Source organism: Temnothorax longispinosus, chromosome 11 (assembly GCF_030848805.1).
Source record: "Temnothorax longispinosus isolate EJ_2023e chromosome 11, Tlon_JGU_v1, whole genome shotgun sequence".
NCBI lineage: Eukaryota > Metazoa > Arthropoda > Insecta > Hymenoptera > Formicidae > Temnothorax > Temnothorax longispinosus.
In genome coordinates, this window is record NC_092368.1 from 3,533,415 (window position 1) to 3,552,447 (window position 19,033).

General features: G+C 38.6%; 1 protein-coding gene across 5 annotated transcripts in view; it reads left to right on the forward strand.

Moving 5' to 3' along the window:
• LOC139822234 (uncharacterized) overlaps nt 1–19,033 on the forward strand; it is a 35,705-nt gene that overhangs the window by 15,316 nt on the left and 1,356 nt on the right. The window contains exon 6 of one of the 5 annotated variants that reach the window (XM_071793850.1): nt 5,601–9,975. The exons of 1 other annotated variant lie outside the window; for it this stretch is intronic. In XM_071793850.1, the coding sequence (XP_071649951.1) occupies nt 5,601–6,031 (431 nt within the window). In that variant the 3' untranslated portion in view covers nt 6,032–9,975. Of the gene's footprint in view, nt 1–972; nt 3,748–5,600; nt 9,976–11,796; nt 17,362–18,317; nt 19,021–19,033 lie in introns of those variants that run through there. 3 more of the 5 variants (XM_071793854.1, XM_071793853.1, XM_071793855.1) reach the window with 3 other exon arrangements.

Sequence of the window (19,033 nt, forward strand, 5' to 3'; positions counted from 1 at the left end):
AATGTACTTTATTATTAATTATTAAAATATGACAAATTAATTTGCTATAAAATATTGTTACACTCGAAGGTCCTTCTTGTAATATCGATTTTCTCAAGTTTACTTCGAGGACGCAGCTGTATTCCATAATTTATTTTGTGATAAATGTAGTGTATTTTTTACACGTTATACATGAACTTGCAAATTTTCACGATGGGTCGTTCCCTCTCATTTTTTCAAATGTATTCCTGACGGCCTGAGACCAAACCTTCACTCATCTTATAAAAAAATGAAGCACGATTTAGTGCGATGCAGCGTAATTAAGTAACAATTAATCATTTAAATTCAACGTTTATATTTAGCCGTGCATTAATACCGCTTATATTATTTATATAAGCACACATCCCGTATAAAACGTAAATGTTTCATTCAATGGTCTTTAGAATTTTTTTGCTTTTTTGCGATTTTGCAATCTTTTAATCTTTTATATACCTAAAAAAAAATTTTCGAAGACCTTAACATCTCTCTTTTAGTTTCTTAGAGTTCTAAATATTAGTATCTTTTGATTCATTGTAATTAGTTACTTTCCTTATCTCTTAAACGATATTTTAAACCGCTATACAAAATTTTATCAATGATTTTTTATTTTTGTTGTTTTTTTAAAGCTAAATTCATTTAGTTCATATTATTATTCTCAGTCTTTAACGTTCTAATATTTTGAATCATGCATATCAGAATCTCGACTTAGAGAAAATCTATCGTTATCGATGTGTGCTTATCGGATATGTCTCATTGTCGTATTTTCTTCGAGAAAGAAACAACAACAATCAACACACCGAAACAACCGAAACCGCGAAACTGATGAGGCACAGAAAAAAAAAAAGACAAGAAAAAAGACCGGAGAAAAAGCATCTCTTCGCGCACGACGAAATTATTACAATAAAAAGTATGAGACCGTGTGTGTATGGGAAACACTTTGGATTGTGTGCGCAGAATCAGAGCACAATTACGGGAAGCATCAACCGCAACCGCAACAACAACAACTACTACTACCACCACCTGTGCCACCTGTGCAGCAAATGAGCCTCGTTCTCGACGGGGTCAGGCGCAGATCTAAGCTGCACTACGTGGTGGAAAGCGGTCGTTGGGTGTGCGACGTCTGCGGCCGAACCTACAATCGTGGCGATTCCTTAGCCCATCATCGCAGTATACACAGGGGCGACACGGTCTGCCCGATCTGTCAGACCGTCTTCACGCGAAAGTACACCATGCGCTGCCACATGGTGAACGTGCACGGAGTCAAGTAATAGATAACGTATAACATACGAACGGCCGCGGATGTTGCGGGTACGGAGGGGGTGGGGGGCGGGAGGGCGCGATAGAGAAACTCGAGGAATGAAACCGCGGACAGAATTCGGGCAGGATATACCTTGACGTCGTTCTAATTTTTAACGTCATTCGCGGAAAATTGGAGCGCCCAAAAAGGATTTTTTTAGGATGCATCCTCTGCAAGGCGATAGATCCCATATAGATGTACTTATATCGTGCACGAGTGTATGATCGACGCCAGTAGATGTAGCATACGTTAATTTCGACCTTGACGAAACACGACTAGTCTTTCGCGAATGGTAGCCGATTACGTAGACAGTCTGGACACGACAGAGATTTGAGATTTTTGGATAATTGGAAATGTACGAAAAGATCTTGAGACTCTCGACATCTGAAATTCGCAAATTTTAGGATCTCGATTGTAAAAGCTTCTGGGTATTCAAGATCTAGTTGGAACGGATTTTACTGCATATTTGTTTAAATAGCAGTTTGGAATTATTTCAACAAGTTGAGCGTAGTGAAATTAAGTCTTTTGAGTTTTTATTTGAGTCTTATAAAGTTTCTTCGAAAAGCGTAACGAAATTATCCTTAATCCAAATTTATATTGCCCTTAGGAATCAAACATTTCGATTGGTATACATTAAAATTTTATATATAATTTTATGTTTATATATATGATACCTTATATATGTTTACATAATTTTTTTTATGCATTTATATATAAATATTATATATATATATTAAAATTATATATAAATCATATTTAATTTCATACATTTATTATAAATGTATATTAGTAAAAAAACAAAGGTTCTGTCAGTGACCACATAGTACGCGACATGTTAAAAGTCTATATATATTTCATCGTACCGGGAGCACAGCAATAAAAAAAAATTAAAATATATACTTAAATGTACGAAAGGATTATTTTCTCCTACAAGTCGATTGTACGCAAATCTTTTTCCACGTGAGTTATTTATACTTTTTTTTTATGCGTCGACGAATGCGTCCACGTATAATGTTATTAATTTCGTACATAACGTTCAATGACTTATAGCCTATTGTTTTGTACGTAACTAAATAATTAGCTGCTTTAATACATAGATCTGAAGAGATTTAGGATCTTGTTAATACGTTTACTAATTAAGGCACAAGATTACAATTTTATTTTCTTCGCGGATAAAAAAGTCTTTTCATTTTCATGCTCATTTTCTTGTTCCTTTAATAATCGACATTCGATATAAATCGATCGCTTCCTGCAGGATTGTATCCATACACGCGGGAAGAATTCGAGACATATGTGTATGTACATATGCATGTATAATAAGTATAAAGATAGGATAAAAAACGGCGAACGAAGTTTACGACGTACGGTACTTAAGTATATCAGAGGAGTTATACTCTACGCAACTAGACTGATCTTATTAAGTGTTATCGAGCGATCTCGATTTAACTGCACAAAGGGGGTTATCATGTTACTACACCACTACTTGGCGAAATCAGAACATCGCGAATATCCGTCGCGAATAAAACGCAAGTCAGCAGCAATGTCTTGTCCGAAGCTTCGTTAGTCCGTCAAACGTGCATAATTTATCTAGGGCGGCAGCTTCCTCCGAGCGGCACGAAATCCATCCGTCGTCCTACCTTCAATATATTCATGTACACTTACGAGACGATTATATCCGCATTGGCATCATATACATATTTATATATATACTGAGTATAAAACTGTTATTTATGTGGATGTCACGTTTTCCGTCTCGGCGCAAAACTTTAGACAATCGTCGATCGCGGTCGGATCGACCGATCTCATCGTTGCGTAATCTAATTGATGTAATTAGTTTATCGGTGAAGAAATTGCGAAAACATCGATACAGAATAGACTCTTGGTGTACAGAATCGAATATCGATGATTACTCTTCGGCAATCTACAAAATCATGTGACACACTCTTCTCAAATTATACGCAGTAGTAACTAATGACGTAAAGTTACACAGCGTATTAAACTTGAGGAGAAAATCATTTATTTTGTCATTTTTTATTACTCTTTATTTCATTGTTTTATATAGCTTCTAACGTAAAGTATCGTAATATAATTCGCAGAGATATAATGAAATTTGATTATTCTAGCGAAAATTGACGTTGGATGAATAATTTTTGTTTTTAATAGCATTTAATACAAAGAAATTTCGGAAACGTCAAAGTAGATAGGTAGCCTCTAAGCCGGGAATTTATTTAAGTTTATCTTTCTAAGAGAATTATTTTACGACGTTTTTAAAATAGAATTTTACTAGTTTACGATGCGATTATTTCCGCTGTAACCGATACAACGCATTATGTGTAAATTATGACACGGTAGAATATACAAAAGATCGCCGGACTTATACATTTTTTTGTACTTCGCGTTCTAAAAATAAAAGCTATTATATCAAAACCGTACGTGCCGCGGAGTTATTTTCTCACTGCATGGAACGATCGAACATTTTCCGGGATTATTTTCCGAAAATCTTCGATCGGCGACACAAACGCAATAATATTTCGATATAACGAATGAACACGATAGAACGTAATTCTTATAGCGATAAATTTTAATTTAGATAAGATTATAAGAATTTAATTTAACTCGAATATACGGGACAAATATTTTAAAGAAATTGACAATTTATAAATTACGAGTCACGCGACGTTTCATTAAAAATAGAAGAAAAAAAGGTTTTAAAAGGATTTTATTTCAGATCTGAGACGACCGAATCTTATGTTATCATAATTCGGACGTGGAATTCGTTATAACGAAATTTTGCGGCATTTCTAGCGGCAGAAATGTCTCTCAATCACAGAACGTACTGAAGATACTTTCATATGGTGATTTCCTCCTGCGTTAGAAATTTCACGAACACGAACGATGCTTCTTTAGACGACGCGAATGTCATGGATTCACGAAATCGTCGACTCCTCGCGCATGACACGTCGCTCCACGTGTGCTAAAGTACAAGCGCACGCAGCAACGCCCGATTAATAGCGAAATTCCAAAGGAATACATGATTGTCGGTCCACTACACATAAAAACATGCGATTGGCAGTATATATATATCTCGTGTCACTTGAACCTTGAGCCTTGATTACTCGGCTTTCAATCACGACTCACGAACTTGGTCCCCGCCCACGTTGTGCATGTTGAAACATTTTATACGTGTTATTCGTTCCTGTTTCCGTTTTTTTCTTTTCGCTGTTGTTCATATTTATGCCGTTGTATATTTATAGTTCACAGTAGCATGATGACCGCTCCGAGAGTATTACAATTACTGCCATTCTGTGTGTCGCCGTTCTCGTGATCACTGTCTCTCTTTCTCTCTCTTTCTCTCTTTCTCTCTCTCTCTCACACTCTCTTTTTCTCTTCCTCCTATTTGTAAGTCTCACCGTGTGCGTTGCCTTTTTTCTTTCTTTTTTTTTCTTTTTGTTATTGCTACTGCTGTTGTTCTCAGATCCGAGTGAACGAGTGGAAAAGTAGGTAGAGAAACGAGAGTGAGACGAGATTCTTACGAGTGTACGAGTAGCTTGCTACTGATATGCGATTTTTCTCGATTTCCTTCTATTCTCTTCTCAACGTCAAAAGGCACCTCTGTACTCGCAGCGTCGCGTGCCGTGATCCACGACGAGGCATTTGTCCTGATTCGATTTATCATATACAATGGGTCTGTTTTCTATTGCGCCGTTTTCTATTGACTGCACTAGTTCAGAGTTTATCTTCTTTCTTCCCATGTGGAGATAAAAAAGGTAAACTCTGAACTAGTGCAACCGGTTCGGCAATAAAAAACAGACCCCGTATATACATGAAACAATAGAACCGATAGGTTTAAAGCAAAGAAAAAGAATTTTTATCTGGCAAAGTGTCGAGATGTTTTTTTTCTATTTTAATCTGTTTTAATTGAACATACAGGTAAATATATGTACAACGTACATTTGCGCATACAAAAATAATTTTTATTTTACATTATACGTGTATTTAATGTAGAGGAAAAAATATTCTTTTCACAATAAAAATATAAAATATTTTAAAATTGTGTCACGTCGTCGATCGCGAGGTATCTCTCGCGTCTCGAGTACTCGGGTACGGGTGACGAGCGATCGGGGAGGGGGGGGGGGAAAGGGGTAAGCGCGTTTCCCGAACACGGAAAACCGGAAGTAGGGCAAATCCGCGAGAGAGCGAAAGCCGCGTAACCGGTGCGTGTGTGTATGTGCGTACGCGCGCGCGCGCGACCACGACGTAGCATGAACGTTTGTGTCTGATTTAGATTCACACACGGTGGTCATCGAACAGCCGTCGCACTCGTGCAAACTCTGCGGTAAATCGTTTTGGAATCGGGACTCGATGTATAAACACATGAATATGCACAAGGGCACGACCCAGTGCCCGGTGTGCCACAAAGTGCTCAGCCGCACCACGCACATGAAGCGTCACCTGAAGAACCGTCACGGCTGGCACAGCGGGGTCGGGACGACCGCAGCGGCCGCTGCTGCCGCAGCCGCCGCCGCTACCAGGGTGCAGGCCCCGGCCGGCGGCGTCGAGACGCCGGCGCCGATCTCCGTGTCGTCGACCGCCCCCCAGACGATCGCCCAGCAGAACGCCAGCAGTACGACGAGCATCGACGCGAACGCGACCTACACGACAATACGCATTAGGGAGAGCAGCGTGGAAAGAATCACCTCTAGTCCTATTCCTTAGTGCGAAGACTAATGCGAAGACCTCACCAAAGAAAGAATCCCGTCGACGCAAGGGAGGATAGACCCGTGATCCTTCGCTATTCGAATATCTGAGTCTTTTACCGTACCGAGCGCGATCGGATACGATTCTTAGAACGTGCCGCGTTTTCGCGCTAAATGTCCCGGTTCGATTCCCTCGGTTGTGATCGTCAGCGTTCTCTCGAAAGCCGCTCGGTAATTCGCTGGGTTCGAAAATGAACCACAGATATTTATTTAATCTGAAAATATTGAGGTTGCTTAACGTTATAAAGTGATAAGATCAAAGTAACAGTAGATTAGACGGTTTTATATATAAAAAGAAATAAAAATATTGAAATTGTTTTATTCAACAATTAAAAGTAATCTTTATTTATTGAAATATGAGAAAGTATCGTAATACTTTTATCTGCACTTTCTGATTTTTATTAAATCAAATTCTATGTCGCTTAATATTTTTTAACAACGCGCTTTAGTAGCCACGGCCGCAGCTAGTCAGACCGCCGCAGTGAAATAAACACGATTGGATGAAACAGTAAAAAGGGCAGGCGTACAGTCCGCCGCAGTGGAACGTTCGCGATTAGGTCAGGCAAGTGGAAAAGGAGAAGCTGCGGTCAGCCATAAACAAAAGCGAATTGTAAGCCGAATTTTAATAAGAATTTAATAAGCATAAGTGCAATTTATACGAGTCGGATCAGTATTGTGCGAAAGAATCGATTTTTCGTGCAGCAGTTTGCTAGGGATAGCCAAAGATTTCGTTTTCGTTTCTGGAGCAACGAATTCGGTCGCTGTCGATAATGATCAATGCTAATCGTAATTGTCATAAGATTGAATATATCGGCGAGCGTGACGATCATTACACGAATTTTTAACGTGCGAACTCGGCTTGCGTGCCATATTTTTCGCGTTCCTCGAGTTTAACTGTTCCGCGGTGCGATTAATATTTTTTTTTTTAAATCGAAGAAGGGGACACGTGCAAGGACCGTAGCAATTTATTATTTGCCGTTGAGCGTCGGGCCTATCCTGCTCTAGTCGTCGACGAGGAATTTATGTTATGCCTGTCTTGAACTTCACAACCTAGTCATTCGTACACATACATATATATGTATATATATGTATCTATATGTGTATAATGCACATAAGAAGGAACACGAAACATTTATACACTCATATACATACACACATACACACATATAGACCATGTGCGTACACATTTTTTGTAACCAAAGACACGAAGGGAGAACAGAAACGATTTATTTTATCTAGTCAAATTCGAAAGTTCAGTACTTAATAGCATAAGGAGGAATGTGCATCTTTTTTCGTGCGATCGATGCGATTCAGCGATGTGGATTTGCTATACCTTTGGATCGTCAATTCGATTTTCACCGGAGGACTGGTGATCCACGCGATCGTGGTAAAATTGCTGAAACAGTGCTGAAGTATAATCTATTACCTCAGATTTTGTTACAAGAACTGAATCGACAAATTTAATTCAGAAAGCAAAAGCAAATTACTTCTATAGATTCGCTGACATTACAATTTCGTAATTATTATTACTTGTAAATTATTCATTTATCGTATATTATTATATCTTTTTAATTCGACATACATTATGTCAAGCAACAGCAACAATATACACATTTGCAGGTGCATTTTTACCATGATCGAAGAGCAACGCTTCAAGATAACATTCGATTAGTTGCCCCGTGTGCCATTACTTTAATAAGTTAAACGTGTCAATGTGTCGAATTTCGTGTTTCACGACGTCTCGACGACCGGCTGAATTTTTCGCCGTCAGTCGACGCGCCATATAACGTTTCCTCGGGTTCTGTTATCGGTCCCAGACCGCGAATCTATGTTCATGATATTACGCATACTCACGTGCACTAGTATGTAAGGTCTCGGAGACTTGCCAAATATCTAATATATCTAATATGTACACGGTACATCCTGATTTTTTTTAATTTTAGTTTTGCAGATGTAAAGTTAGTGTCTCGTACTATATTATATTTCGTTTGTTTATTTTGTTGTCGTTATTGTTTGTTTCTATTTTTTCTTATCAGCTCCGATTTCGCGATGGCATTACATGCAACGAACGGTGCAATGAGCTCATTTTATTTTGCCATTAGAGAGTCTCGGAGGCTCATCGATAGTCACGCCTGTGTATTTTCGCAATTTTTTAATTAATAAATCGATATTCTTGATATTTTCTATAATGATAGCTTTAAATTGTTTTATTTATTTATGTATTACTTTACTGTCCATAAATTAAACAAATTGACTACCTAAGATTATTCGAAAAAAAGCTATATATATACATACATATTTGTAATTTATTTATATACAAAAGATATAGAAGATATATTCACAGCTTTAGAGAGATCTATTATTAAAATTATATTTAAATTAATAATATTAAATATATATAATATTATATATTGTATATAATATTACATATATATATTAAAGTATAATATAGCATATATAACAATAATATTGTATCTAATAAATTATATTTAAATTAATAATATATATCTAATATAAATTATTTTTATGAATTTGTGGACAGTATTGTATGTATAGGTGCAAATTATAATTTTACTTTGTACGTTAGAGGAGAGATCGAATGTGCAGTGCTCATTTTCGCGAAGTGACTATCGATAAGTGACAAGAGATTCTTCCGTAGAGAGGCTATTTTTCGTTTTAGAATGGTGGTTATATCCATCCACACTATGATTTCCGTTTTCGAGAACAATATTTATCGATGACCAAAGGTCATCAGAATCTCTGAACGCGAAGTGGGAATGTACAAATTGACGCTAGTTTACAAATGGGGATGCAACTTAGTGCAATTATATCTAGTTCAAGTGCTTATGAATTAGTTTTCTTCGTCTTTTTCACTTGCCTTGGTGCAATGTGACGAACGAGATGGATTTCGTGTTTCGCAATTGTCTAAGTTGGTTTAGGAAAAGCTTTCGAATTATGCAGAATATTTTTAGTTTTTCAGATTCCACGATGAATTTAAGATTGGATTTTCTTTTTAAGGAACATATAGCATCGGAAAATTGTCTGTCGCAATCTTTTTATGTTTTTAATATCTGAAAGTTTTTATATTAATTAATTTCTAACAAATAAAGAAAATTAAGAAAAGGGGATTACGTGGAGTTTAAAGGAAATTAATTTTTATTGCGAATAATCTGCCTTAATATGTAATCTTATAAATTTATAAATTGGCTTTTTCGTCATTAATTGCGTAATTTTCATGTACGTTTTACAATAATTCGAACGTTGCAGAACGGTGCGCCATGTACGCCACGAACAACGGTTCGGGTGCTGTTAATTTATGCAAACGTTATATTTTATGTTTTTATGTAAATTTTTTTTTTTTTTTATTTAAGTAAGTTACCCCGCGCGGCGTCACTTGTTTTAAATCCTTTCGAGAAGCTATATATATGATTTATGTATACATGCGTATACATAATACATATATGTATATAACTACCCGCGTTTTATTTATACACTTATATACGCATACATATGACATAATCGCGCGCGCGTACATGTCAATCACTCGAGCGACCGGTTGTGTACGCGCGCGTACACGCAAGCACGAAATATTATTTTGTTATATATATATATATATAATATATATACGGATGAGAAAGCGAATGTGCACATTCCTCGGAGAGCCACGAATGCGAAATAAGTACAACACACCGCCAATTAATATTGCCCTAGACGAATTGATATTTCCTTAGTTGATTATTTATAAAAGAAAGAGATGAGACATATATATGTATACATAAAGTATAAAAAAAAAATATATATATAATATATCATTACGTAATCCTATGTTTGGCATTATGCAGGCTAAATAATGTAAGTGGACATATGTGTGAATAAAGTTGGAAAAACTATCAACTCACATAAGCGAGACTCTCCTCTTTCCTTCTCGAGAAACGTCCGGCTTGCGACGTTACACGGTTGCGCGACGTTCGTTTCACCGCTTGAGAATGATCCTCTCTCGATTTAATTAGTTGATTTATTTCCCGAGCACACAAATTGCACGGACAATTGCGCGCGAGATATAAGTGACGATGACTTTTGGAATGGATCGCTTTGCGCTTTCGTTCACGCAGCACACACGTGTCGAACGTGACACACGGTTGGCTAGACGACAAGCTGCGCCAGCACTGCACCCAAGACACCCTCTAATTTCACCTAATCCGCTACAGTTGTGAATCTGAAGCGAGTTTAACTACTACTTACACGTTGCTAACTTTGTGCCGGCGCTTCAGCCAGCAACGCATCGGCACATCGATCATGCCGATTGCTCACCGGCATGTGGAATATATAATTACAATCGTATTTATTACAGTATGTCCGCGATGTATTATAACAATGTTAATTGTTAATATGTTGATGTATTTGTGACGTATATGTTTCAAGCAAGGTTGGGCAAGAAAGTAATCTGATTATGAGTCATACGTAACTAATCATTAATCGAATTAATGATTAGTTATTATGATAATTAAAGTGAAGTAATCATTATTAATGAAGTAAGTGCGGTCAATTCTACTATAATATAATAAAAAATTTTGAGATTAATCGTGTCACGTAAAAGTATTGTACAACTCCATACAATTCATATATAATTTATAAAAGAGCATTTATATTTATCTAATTTTAAAAAGGGGCAGTTTTTTCGAATTATAAATATCTTATCAATATTGATTACTTCAATCGTGATTACGTCATCAATTATCTGTGATAATAATCGCGAAAATAATTGGTTGTTTGCCCAAAACTGCTCTCAAGGATCGGAAATCGGAACCGAATGAGAGAAGTTAACCGGAAAGATATTGTGCATGACAGTCTAACTGTTGTACTGATGTGTAACGTGATTGAATCCGACGCACGGGATTCGATCGGCAGTGGGCTCGATTAACTAAGCTCGGTGAGAGCGGATCAAAGGGAGTAATTCACACACACAAATACACACTTCGAGGAGGATCATCAGTCGATCGCGCGCTCTTCGGGGGCGTCCTACCCGGCGCCTGCTAACACATCGGCCAATACAGTGCACGTTGACCCCACACGTATATGGACCAAATGACTATTCGAACGCGCGTTCCTCGACACACTGCTGGAGCGACCGATCGCGCGATTTTAACCCTTTACCTGCGGGAGCTATTTCACCCGATCCCCCACGAGGCCAGCAAATTGGGAAGAGTAAAATACGTTTACGTGGCTCTATTTAACGATTGAAGTATCGAAATATATTTGAAAATATTTAATCACTCTTATGTGATCATTGACAGGAAACTTCTCCCCCTTTGTAAAAAATTGGATGATAATTTCGTTATTTGAAAAACAGTCAAATTCTAGAAAAACTATTCGACGTTACGATTGGATTCCGCGATAGTGGTGGCTTATCAGAGAGAAAGAGAGAGAGAGAGAGAGAGAAGTACTAACTAGAGTCGCGAGATAAAGGGTTAAAGTTCACGCCCGAGGTCTCTACACGTTGTCATCCGAGTTTCACCAGTAATCGACTGACGATCCCCTCGCAATGGATGGCCTGTGTTAACGTGTCACCACCGTGTCCCCTCTTTCTCCTCCCCCCGAATCGCCCACCGCTGTCCCCTTTCCGCCCTTTCTTCCGCCTGTGATCTCCCCCAACTGACTGTTGATCCCGTTGATAATTGATGATGAGGAACCGGCGGGTCACGTGGCTGTGTTAATGTGTTGCAGGGGGGGTGGGACGCAATCGGAAGCACGTTGGCGATACAACTGGTCAGGTGGTGATGCAGGGCCCGGGGCGTTTTCCGTGCCGACTCTGCGGAAACGTTTACAGGCACCTTGCCTCGCTGACCCAGCACCTCGAAGTGCATCGCAACCAGACTACCTGCATCGTCTGCCACACCACTCTCAGTCGTAGAACCGATCTGCGGCGTCACATGCGCCTGAAACACCAAATACCCTGGCAAAAAACGATCCACAGGCAGCGCAGCCCGAAAAGCGAATTGGACTCGTAGATCACACGCACGCCGCACCCTCTCTCTATCTCTCCTTCTCTCTGAGATAATAGACATCGATCGTCCTGGCGATTCGCTAAATTATTATTGAACGTGCCCAGAGCGGCATCGCTTCTTGCTCCGCTCCCAGCCGCGGATACCTCGTATGCGTTTGCCGATGCGAGAGCTCGCTCTCTATGCCGATTGTGGCGTCCGTCACCTTAACACTACGTTTCTCGAATCTCATCGCGATCGTAGTCTTGATTGATTTAAATTTAGACAGGAAGGATAGATACCAGCGTCATAACTTGTGAAGTTAAAAATATTAATTTTCTTATATAAATAGGGAAAGAAAAGATGCCTATATATTTTTTATTGCAAACTGATGTATTTAGCTGCACTGCGAGGAAATTACGGGTAGTGTTAAGACGACGATCGTCCACATCCACAATTATTTAGAGACGTATCTCTTTTGAGAACGAGGCTCTCGCAGATAAAAACTTACGCGCCTCTTTGCTTGCTAATTTCTTCTCGCGATGCATGCGAGCGAGTATCGTTGAACCTTGGAGGTTCAACGCTCTCTTTGAAGATATATTAACTGATACGTTGCTTTTATTAATTGACACAACTGTTATTGCTAAACAGCGTTTATTTCTCAAGAAAAGGAAGTTTACGGACGAACGCGACGTGATAAATACAATGCGGGATATATTGATCTCGCATCCTCTTCCTCTCGAAAGATAAAGTATTTTAAAGCCGAAATTCTTTTTTATAATTTTTACATTGTTTAAGCATTGTTAAGCACTCGATTGTTGTTACGAGAGCAAGCTGAGTTCGATGAGTGGCAATGTGCTTTGTCTGAACGTGTACATCTTTAATTTAGTCTAAATGCAACGGATTTCCACAACGGAGTACTAAATATTTATATAGCCGTGCAAAAACTGTGCATCTTCGTTGACGCATTTAAACACGCTGAGAGCCGTAGAATCGTCGGCGCTTCGCGCATTCGTTATATCTTAACGAGTATTAAAAAAAAAAAAAAAAAACACGGCGGGTGAATGAAACGAGGGCGAGTCGGATCAAAATTAAAAATTCATGTCCTGGGAAAGGTATACATACCTTGAATGAAACATAAAAGTAAATACTTTCGAGCGATATACATTAGCGAATAATTCGGCGAGCGAGTTTCTTGAATTTAAGCGATTTAATTTATAATTTGCCGATCCTGTTCATCCGCCGTCAAATATATGGAGCGTATCGGGCGTGTAGACAGCGATACTTTGGGTGAGATATCCAAATATTTATGGAGCCTTTCTCTCGCGGGGACGTCGCTCTACGGTTTTGCTGTATATCTTAGATACGCTCCGTACGTGCCACGACTTACTGAAAAGGTAGCGGATAGTTGCGCTTTTCGATATTTGATTTTTTTTGCGAGAGGCGATCGCGAGACGCTCCGCGTCTCCCTCCGCCTCGGTAAATTATCCGCACGCGGGGCCGAACGGCCCCGACTTAGAGGCGTTTTCCGCGCGAAAAATTGATGTGTCTAGCTTCGCTGTACGCGCGTATTTATCTTCGCTAAGTGTGCAGATTGGCGATTGTGTTTAACATTAGCGGACTTGCGCGTATTCGCGCCTTAGGCGCGTTAAGAGGCGAGAATTAAGTGATACGTGTTGTAAGGATCTGAGTATCGTATACGTCGCAGATGAACGGAGGCGGCTCTATCGGACGACAAGGACCTAAAAAGAAGATCTTATATGTGAAAGAAGAATTAAGTATACAATTAAGTACATTAAGGCGCGCGGAAAATCCTCGCACGCGCGGTAGGTCCTGGTAAAGGATTTACCGAACGTTCTTTTACGAGGATTTTTTTACTACGAGAGAAGCCCGCGCGAAAGAGCTTTTTTTTCGGAAAGGATTCATGTCCGTTGAAGTCCTCGAGGATTCCGCCGGTATTTTCATGTAAAGCCCCGTAGTTAGAGTCGCCTCCGGATTAACAAGAATCAGCGGTCTTGAAGGATTCTAGTCATTATTATACGGGACATTAGATTATCGAGATCTCTATCGCTCGTTCACACAGGTATCTATAACGGATCGAAGTTATTTTTTTATACTCCTCGACGCACCCGGGGGCTCTCTCTTCGCGGCCGTTATATCTTCACAGGACATCGCTCCGCAACGTCGTAATCCTCTCTCTCTCTTTCTCTTTCTCTCTCTATCTCTATCTCTCTCTTTCTCTCTGCAGCCACAACCCCCGACACGTTACACGGACTCTGTTTACACGTTTACGTACACCACGTGCCGAAGTTTCTTTGCGAACGATTCTTGGGCTCGGTGTACACGTAAAAAAGCTCGTTTTTTTTTATTGGACCTCTGGTACTACTCCACAATCTTTCCCGAATGATTTTATTATCTCTAATTTTGCGATCGTGCACAAGACTGCCTTCTGCAAAATTGAAAAAGAATTTAAAACAAGATTTTAACACGACAGCCTTATATGTCAAGTGTAGCTCTTGATAAGGAAGCTTTTGTGAATGTACATCGAGCCTCAGCTTCAGCTGTTGAGACAGCGCATAGACAGTGCCTTATACACAAATACCTGGTTTTACATTTTACGCATTGACTTCTCCAGATGTTTACCATAGACAAGATTATATCTAGCGGTGCGAAGCATCCGGAAAGTAACCGTTAATTCTGTTACCGGCCTCGTGTAAACATTGTCTTTGTATTTAAAAAAAAAAGCGCGAAAACAGCGTTTCTCATAACTCCGCGAAAAATCTCGTACACGTTTGTGTCTCTCAAGAAGGAAGGAATCAAGTTTTGAGAATGTGGGTTAAAAATTTTCATTTACTAGACTCGCTGACCTGTGTTATAATTTAATTATAGTTTAAGGTTTAGAATCTCGTTTACTTTTGTTATTATTTCTTTACTTATTATCGATACTCTCGGCAAAAATCATATTATAATTCATACTTCAGTGTAAGGATATTTGAGAGCAAATTTCGAGCATTTGATTTAAATCTTAAGTATAGAGATGCGATCTTACCGAAAAGAACTGCATATATTATTTCAAAGATCGCGAGTAAAATATTGTTTATTTTTGTTTTTACCTTTATTTTATTTTTATCTTTTATTTATTTGTGCGTCGTATTATCGTCGCTTTATTTCCAGCCAGTATCTTATCTGTTCGTGCGATGCCATATAACAATCTCTAATCTCTAAAAGATTAATTATAATCGTTTAATATTTAACATTCTGCGGGGAAACGCTGATTTCGACCGTTCTGCGAAATGCGTCAATATATATCCAAAGACAGATCTGAATATAAGACGTCACCGTTACCGTTGTTGTTGTTATTAAATAAATGATCTACATACATCGGGAGCGACATCGCAAGCGGGGATACCTTATTTTAGCGAGCGCATTCAAGAGTATTATGCAACAAAAGTAGTACAATAACCGAATACAACGCGCGCGTGCGTGCGTGCGTGCGTCTGCATTTCGTTTCGTTTTTCGAGAGTGACATTGCACTTGTGCACCTAACTATTTACTCGTAGGTATAAGTGATCGTAATCATAGTTGTTGATCGTAGCACGAAAATCCGCGTCTAGAAACGGATTTGCCTCATTTTAACTCATTAATTGCCGTTTAGAGAATCGCACTGTGGGATGCAGTAAATTACATTTTTAACGCCCTGAACCAAACGCTATACAAAACGACGTGATAATGATTGGCACTTAATGGGTTAATACAAAAAGCTACGTATGTGAAAAACTTATAAGTATCTATAAGGCCGTACATGACTATCGCGGAAACTGTATCAGGGATCCTCAAATTCGAAATTAACTGAATTTATATATTCAGAAATATCGTTTAGAACATTTTTATATAACTAGTTTATCTATTTTCTATTATTTCCTTGCGTTAAAAATTATTCTGTTAATTTTGATCTATGTCTTTTTTATGGAAGTCAGCATATACAAAAATATTATTTTTTTATATATATGTGTGTGCAGATGCTTTAATTTTTTAATACTCTTGGTAAGATAACATTCTTTTCATAACAATAAGAGAAATATTGGAAAATATAAAAGAAAAATTAAAGTATGTATATTCTTACCATATCTCATAAGAATAAACTCAATTAAAAATGAAGATACCTTGTGCAATGAGATTTAAGTATCCCTGGCAACAGACGAATCGCGATAGGTATTGCGATAAAGAAATTGTACAGGTTGACAACGCATGAGAAAAATAAAAGAAACGTAAAGGATCAAGCCAAACGAATTTCGACAGAAAATCTTGGCCAACGCAGCGGAAAAGTGTCGTATACTATTGGTAAGACGAGGCGTGCGAAGATGAACGAAGGTAAAAATAAAATGATCGATAAGGGTAATAAAATTGTTGGGGGCACGTCAGATACAATTCGCGCAAATCCCAGAAAAATGAACCTTACGGAAACCTTCGGTCTTATGAGGAACACTCGAAACGTGGCCCTTGTCTGCGCGGACATGTTCGTTAGTTAAGAGTTTTGATGCAAAGATTCAGGTAATTAGTTATCTTAGAAAGAGAGATGTAACAATTTGCAGAAATTTAGTACCGATAAAAAGTACATAGACATGGATATACTATGCCCGGCGTACAGGATACATTTTCTATCCGTAAATTTCTAGGATCGATAAAAATAATCAAACAATCTTTCGAGCGACATTAAATATCCATCAATACTGCATCGGACTCTTGTCGAAATTGATTCAAAAATACGATATTTAAATTTTACGAATGAACGAATTTTACATTCTGCTCTTCTTACGACAAAGATCGTTCATACATCGCCTTTATCGATCCTAAAAAATTGTCGACAGAATATGCTACCATTCTGTATGCTGCGATATGAAATCGAGAACGCGCTGTCGCAAAGAAAAAGCTGTTTAACCCTTCGAGGCGCAGTTTTAGCCAACAATTTCGGATTTTCCAGTCGAATCTACCGTGGTGTTCAAACGATGATCGTAAAAGAAGAAGTGGTTTCAGAATAGCGGGCAAAAAATTATTCGTCTCGGTCCGGAAGGGTTAATTCTTTCTGAGAAGAATACAGCGGATGTGTGTGTTGCAGCGAGCTTAGAAATTAACTGTAGATATCGTGAGACACTATCGGTAGCACGAAAAAAAAATATTGCGTTCTCTATTCAGGTACGTGTTTACGTTCGGTATCATAATTGTGAGCTTGTAACTTAATTAAAAGATCGTGTAAGACTACGCTTTCAGATGTTATCGCAGTAATGTAAATAAAAGAATTTCTGATGGACACTCGTGTACCGAGAATTAGTGCTTGATAATTAATATTGCGCTGCGTCCCATCCCTAATGCGTTAATTATTTTTAGTGAAGAACATATTAACAATTTACTTTCAGAAAAAAAAAATCGGATTTCTCCTCCATTATTTTTTCTCCCAAACACTTCAATCAGTTTCACACATTCTAATTATTTAACTTTAATTTAATTTAATTATTTCATTAAATACAGTCTTTTTTTTTATGATCATAATAAGTCGTATCGTATCGCAATCATTGCCATTTCTTTCGACGCTGTCGAAATAATTATAAATTTAGATCGGCGACAAGATAACGATGACCAGCCGGGACTTTTACGGAATCTTATTATGGCCAGCAGGTAATAGAAATTGCTTAACATTTTAGATTATCAGATTTCAGAAGTACGAATTGTTGAAACACTTGCAAGTGCACGATGAACGTTTTGGACGTCGTCGAGTGACGAGACGATACAACTTGAAAAGAAACAGGCGTAGCCAGCGAGATTAAATGCAGATATTATCTCGTTAACGGAAGTGTGATTTAATCCTCGTGTAAATTAATAATTATTTGTAACGTCTGTTGACACTGTTGAACGCCATTCTTTTTCGAGATCGCTGTCGCCGTTGAACCGCGTGTCTACTATACAATTTTAATCGTCGGTGACGAAGAAACGACTTTCTAATTTTCCTGCATTAAGTATTTAACTGGATCGTGGTCATCCTTTTTTTTCAAATCTAGACTTAGCTCACTTGAAATTGACGAAGGAACAAGATTCTGCTGTCGGCGCGACACTTATCTAACTCGCCGGAACTCTAAATCTTCTGCGAGTCACGGACGGGCTCGTTCGTAGACGATCGTTAGCCGATATATTTTACAGTATCTAGCGGGAACGGTAGCCTAGGACGTAGGGCGACCAGAGACCTGGGTAAAGTGAGGAATGCATTTGTAGAGTCGAAGACGGCGATGGCGATGAACGTGATGAGGAACGTCCACACGACGACGTACTGCGACAAGTGCGGCGTCACGTTCACGACGCAGCACGCTCTTCTGCGGCACATCACGTCCAAGCACGAGGAATCGTCCAACTCCGCGGTCTACTGCAACATCTGCCAGCGCGTCTTTAAGACCAAGTGGAGTCGGGCGACGCACAACAGCAGATACCACCGAAACTGATGGCCGGAAGCACGCCGATCCCCACGATGCGAGATACGGTTGTAATGTCGCAACGCCTCGCCTCGCGCGGTGCCCCTGCAACGTATAGTATTTTAGCGAATTGACGCAGCGCGATTCCATCGTTAATTAATAAAATGCTTTGTTCCCTCCGTCCCCATTTACCCAGCTTTTTTCCCAAACCATCGACAAACCTCATTAGAAGGATATAGAATTTTATTGTATTATTACCATTATATACATTATTATGTTAGTATGACTTTTCGATTTAAATAAATTGCGAAATTGCTTAAGTCCTGATTTAGTAAAAAGAAAAAAATATTGAGAAACAGAGCGCTTATCCTTACGTGACACAATCGTTGATTTATCCCTCTTGTCTTTATTTCTTCATTATGATTAATGCTATTTATTTACAAAATATATGAATAATAAAGTTCCAAACCAAAAGTGTATGACTGTGAGGAATTTAGATAGAAAACAATTACAATTGGCTAG